A 5051-nucleotide genomic window follows, 5' to 3' on the forward strand; every position below is an offset into this window, starting at 1 on the left:
TGAAATTTAAAAAAAGGAGAGGAGCATGCTGGGATTGATATCCTCCTATTGGTCCCATTTTCCTTTTCACCCCCTTAATAGCGTTTTTCCTCAAACGAAGAGGCGGAGTCATGGTGAATGAACTGAAGGATGACCTGAATGAAACTCAGAGTCCTGATGGCACTACGGTTCTTACACTGGGAGTTACAGGGACACATAAACTGCAGCCATTCAGACTCACATGCAGGTACGCATGCTCATAAACACAGACACATGCAACACGCATTGGACGCACACCCGCATGCATACACAGAGTGATAGTCTGCTCACACAACTGTGAACACATGCATGTGCGGAGTGTTGTGTCCGTGTTTGCGTGTGCAGGAGAACGTCACCATTTGTTCAATAAAAAAGGCAATTTTTTGTTTTCACACTTTACCTCAACATATGGTAACGTTTCCCTTCTACACACAGAGACCTAGCAAACAGGTATTGGCAGGCAAATCGCACACGGACAAACCTAACGGTCTTTGGCTGACCTGCAAAGTACATTTCAATACAAGTCATCTGGAGCGTGTTCCAGTGAACAGAAGGTACTGCGAGTCTCGCCATCACCAGGTGTACTATTACACACTGCATTTAATTTACATCCCACCTACTTCTGTAGTGCAAAGACCTGCGTCACGCAATTATTTGAATTAGCCAAGACTCCAGCCACCACTAAACTTCCCACAGATTGCTGGCAATTTCACTGGCAATTTCTTTTGCACCAATATTCAAACCTAAATTCCTATTTCACATGTACAGATAACTGTCAAAATAAAGGAAATGCTTGATGAAATGGAGTGACACAAACTATACTGGAAGCCTAAGAATGTTCTAATTAAGTTAATTGAGCAATTAACATTCCAGGATGCTCATAGTTGTGTATGAAAATGCTGGGCACCCCGCAGTGTCCCTTATTTTTGGCTGCCATGGATAAAAGAAGAGATTTCAGTGACGCTGAAAGAGGAACGGTTTGAGAGAGTCACGTACGGCAGGAGACCGCTGAACTCGCCGATGCTTCACAACGAGCCGCGGCACGGCTAAGCTGATCTCGGCCATCGAGGTCCGAGGCAGTGACATCATCAGCTTGGGGCTACCCGCGATTGGGCCCGCATACCGCAAAGTCTGCGCACTGGTCTGAGATGCCAGGCAAAACAGACGAGCGACTCTGGACGCACGGACTGCAAACCACGAGTCGAGGGAACGAGAAAACCGTTTAATCAAGAACAGGCTCTTTACAGAGAGGGATCGTGGTTGGAGTTTCCTTTATTTTGGCAGTTACCTGCATATTTTGATTAGTAACATGTTATAGTGCTCTGCAGGAGTTCTTCCAGCACACACCCCCCCCCCCTTTTTTTTACCAGCATCTAAAGAGTTAAACTACTTCAAAAACTATCTGACCAAGGTCTTTAAGTGCACAGAGGGAGAATTTTAAATTCTTGTGTCGTGCAACCCATTCGAGTAGCGAAGTACTGAATATGGTGGTGTGACTCATTTCAGTTGCATGTACCAGGCAGGAGGATTTGAATAGTGGATACAGTTGAGGCTCAGTTTTCACGGCAGTCATAAACACTCTGGGTAAAGCATCCAGCCAATAGCAGTCATGCAAAGAGATGTCAAGGACCCATGGAGAATGGAAGGGTTTTGTGTTCCAAGCTCACAACCTGGCCTCCAATTAAGTTTTTTTTTTTTTTTAATGAAAAACTGTCTCCTGACCTTTCACTGACGTCAAGGATGAACCTCGTATAAAGACAGAAATGTCTCAGGTTGTCCAAGAGCGTTAACCTCCCGAGCAGGACTCGGTCAACGATTTCCCTATAGATTACGCATTTAAACGAAGACAAACGGTCTTGAAGGTCGAAAAGCGGCGAGTAAAGGCACGCGACCCTACTTAATATTCAGAGTGTATGTGTGACGCTCGTGACATGGGTGCGAACCCGAGAATCAAGCAGCTGATAGTGGACATACAGTAGGCAACTCATGCGCTACGCTGTAAATGTGGGTCAGTCCACAGCAGTGTGTGTGTATGTGTGTGTGCGCGCGCGCGTGTTTTTCTTTAGGTCTTTAAGTTTGTGCCTAAAGGGAAAATGATATCACTTAATGTGAATTAATCATTCCTGTCAGTCCCACATCTTCTGTTGGCAGTCACTGACGTACAGAGATGCACACGTTAGTGCTAATGATTTGCAGGAAAGCTTTATTACATTGGCTGGACTCGCACGAAGAAATCTGGGTAATTACCCATGCACTGCAACATTACTGCTTCGAAAAATAAATACATAAATTTGAAAATGACAATTAATTGAAACCAACCCCAGACCTAATCATACAGTTTACACGAACTGCGATAATGCTCCACGACGAGGGAAAGGCTGTGTTTACGGCAAAAAAGCAAGGTAATCTGGACGACTTTGCGAAATTAAGAGTTTCCACACTTACCAGTCCGGCGCAGGTGCTGAATGAGGCGCGCGATCCAGCGTAATTGAGAACAGTCCCGCTGAAATAGCACGCGGACTCCGCGCTGGCAGAGGACGGAGCTGGCGAGGCGCGCGGAGATGCCTTTCGTGCTTTCGGTCTCTTCTCCACCACGAATTTCTGGGACAGAAAACGCGTGTCTCTCTTCAAAATGAGGTACAGGTCCTTGCCAAAAGCCGCGATTTTGAGCCGCAGTCCCGAGGAAGCAGGCGTTTGCGGTCCCGGGGGTTCCCAGTGGTTAAACGCTTGGGACGCGTACTCTCCCCAGGTGGAGACGGAGCGGACCTCCCGAGAGCTGCTCCCCGCGCCGGCATCTCCCCCTCGGCCGTTTGGTCTGGCGGGATCCGGCGGGCTTCTGTCTGGAAGAACCTCCGGGAAAAATATCTCCGACTCCGAATCCCGCAGTTGCAGCCCTGAAAAGGGAATGAAGTACAAGAGTTACGGGAGTAAAAAAATTCAAAGGAAGAAAAAAAGGTTCCAACTTTTGAAAGTTTTTTTTAGGGGTAACGACACATTCGTGATAAAAAAACACCCCAGACTTCATTCAACATACACGTCACATATACACCGGTATATCAACCTGAAACGTAACATTTTAATCCCTGTTCTGCATTTGTCAGCCCATAGGTTTTGCAAAAAATGTGTAGACAAATAATGACAGCCCAGCTCGCTGGTCTTCAACACGCATAACATTTTGCGGTTTTGAAAATAACAGTCAAACACACGAGCAAAGACGTCGTCAAATAGTGAGTTTAGAAAGGTGTTATAATACCTGAAATTACAGTAGCCGATAAGACACACAACTGGTGGAAAATTTTGCAGATACGAATCAGATGCATATTCTCTACAACTGTCCAAATGTAGCCTGCACTACGACTCGTCTTAACCGGCTTTTTTTTTCTCGGTTAATGTGCCGCACTGTGAAATACTGTCGCTTTCCAGGAACACACGCCAAGTTATGTGTTGTCGGTGCACTGCCTGTTGATTATATCCATGTCCCAGTGATTGCGGCTCTTTCTTCCCCTTTCACAACCGATCGTTTCCAATTGAATGAGTTCGCCGTCCCGCACAGTCAAAGTCGAGTCGGCACAGAATCCAGTGCACGCGAAAGAGAGAGAGCGAGCGAGCCAGAGAGAGCGAGAGAGAGAGAGAGAGAGTATGTGCGATGTATGAAGAGGACAATGAGTGGTAGAGTGCACTAAGGATCCAGACTGCACGCTCTACATACGCCGCTGACATAACTCGGAGAATAATTATCGCCACACGTTTCATTTCCCAAAACTGGGAAGGGTGCCGTGGAAACTGCTATTAGGCTAATTAATTGCAAACTGACCTCTCGCTCTCTCTTTATAGACTGTAAAACTAGAGATTGCCTTGTCATGTAGCCTAACTGTTGTGCGTTCAGTTGGCTCCTTTTCAAATTTACTACCGTATATGCTAATACTGATTACTTCTGAGCATATCCCAAGATGTTCACTGTCCATATATTAATCTTAGCAGAAGCATGTTTTGCATGTCTTGAAATAAATATTTTCTGCGTAGTCTACACAAAAGCTGGACGAATAGCTGGATACGGTATAGGGCAATCTTCTGTTTTGCAATATTTGGCTACTTTGATTAATCTCTTAAACGGGCAAATGGTAGCGAAATTAACTTTAGTTGTCCTTAACACAACACAACCTTTATCTTTCGTCAGTGACACATCGCCGCCGAAAAAAACTAACGGATAGGTTAAACAAGATCAAGTCAATGATGTCTTCAAAATGAATTCCAGTGAATGGTTTTGTTGGGCAAGTCAAATCAAAGGTAGCAGTTGGAGTCGCTCACGAGAACACGACGCTGGAACTGCTAAGAGTGAAGCTACACACTGAAATGAAACTATAGGCGATTTCCTAGTGGAAGTTCTGCATTAGGGCTACGGATACAGCGCCGTCCGTAAGTATTTGGACAGTGACGCAGTTTTTGTTGTTTTGACGCTGTAACTCATTGGATTCGAAATGACGACGTGAATATGAGGTTAAAGTGCAGCCGGTCAACTTTAATCTGCGGGTAATTACCCACATATCAGGTGATCCGTGTGATAACTGTCATTTTTGAAACATAGCCCCCCCCCCCCCCCATTTTAGGGGACCTCAAGTAATTGGACAAAATAACATATTAAATGAAGCTGTCATATTTTGTACTTCGTTGCAAATCCTTTGCTTTAAATGACAGCCTGAAGTCTGCAACCCACAGACATCACCAGGTGCTGGGTATCTTCCCTGGTGATGAGGTACTTCAGTTCCCATTGGTTCAATTTTAGTTTTGTCTTCAGCAAGTGAAAGAAGGTTCAACGGGATTCAGGTCATGTGCTTGACTTGGCCAGTCGAGTGATATGTTCGAAGATTGAAAATGGGTTTTTCCCTTCACAATTCAAAGCATTATTCAGTCATCCACTACAGCAGTTTTCCATGATCTACCAGGTAGTTTGCCACTGCTGAGCTCACCAGTGTGTTCTTGCTTAGTAATGTACCAGAGAGTTCATTCTGACACACCCATTGTTCAGTCTGGAT

At 45.2% G+C, this 5051-nt stretch overlaps 1 protein-coding gene across 2 annotated transcripts in view; it reads right to left on the reverse strand.

Annotated features, from left to right (window-relative positions):
* LOC135239282 (A disintegrin and metalloproteinase with thrombospondin motifs 19-like) overlaps nt 1-3877 on the reverse strand; it is a 91163-nt gene extending 87286 nt beyond the window's left edge. The window contains exons 1-2 of one of the 2 annotated variants that reach the window (XM_064307839.1): nt 3272-3877; nt 2464-2912 (exon numbers count right to left, since the gene is read on the reverse strand). In XM_064307839.1, coding sequence (XP_064163909.1) covers nt 2464-2912; nt 3272-3338 — 516 coding nt within the window. In that variant the 5' untranslated portion in view covers nt 3339-3877. The remainder of the gene's footprint in view (nt 1-2463; nt 2913-3271) is intronic. The other variant, XM_064307840.1, reaches the window with a different exon arrangement.
* Nucleotides 3878-5051: the final 1174 nt, after the last annotated feature.

This window comes from Anguilla rostrata, chromosome 14 (assembly GCF_018555375.3).
Source record: "Anguilla rostrata isolate EN2019 chromosome 14, ASM1855537v3, whole genome shotgun sequence".
NCBI lineage: Eukaryota > Metazoa > Chordata > Actinopteri > Anguilliformes > Anguillidae > Anguilla > Anguilla rostrata.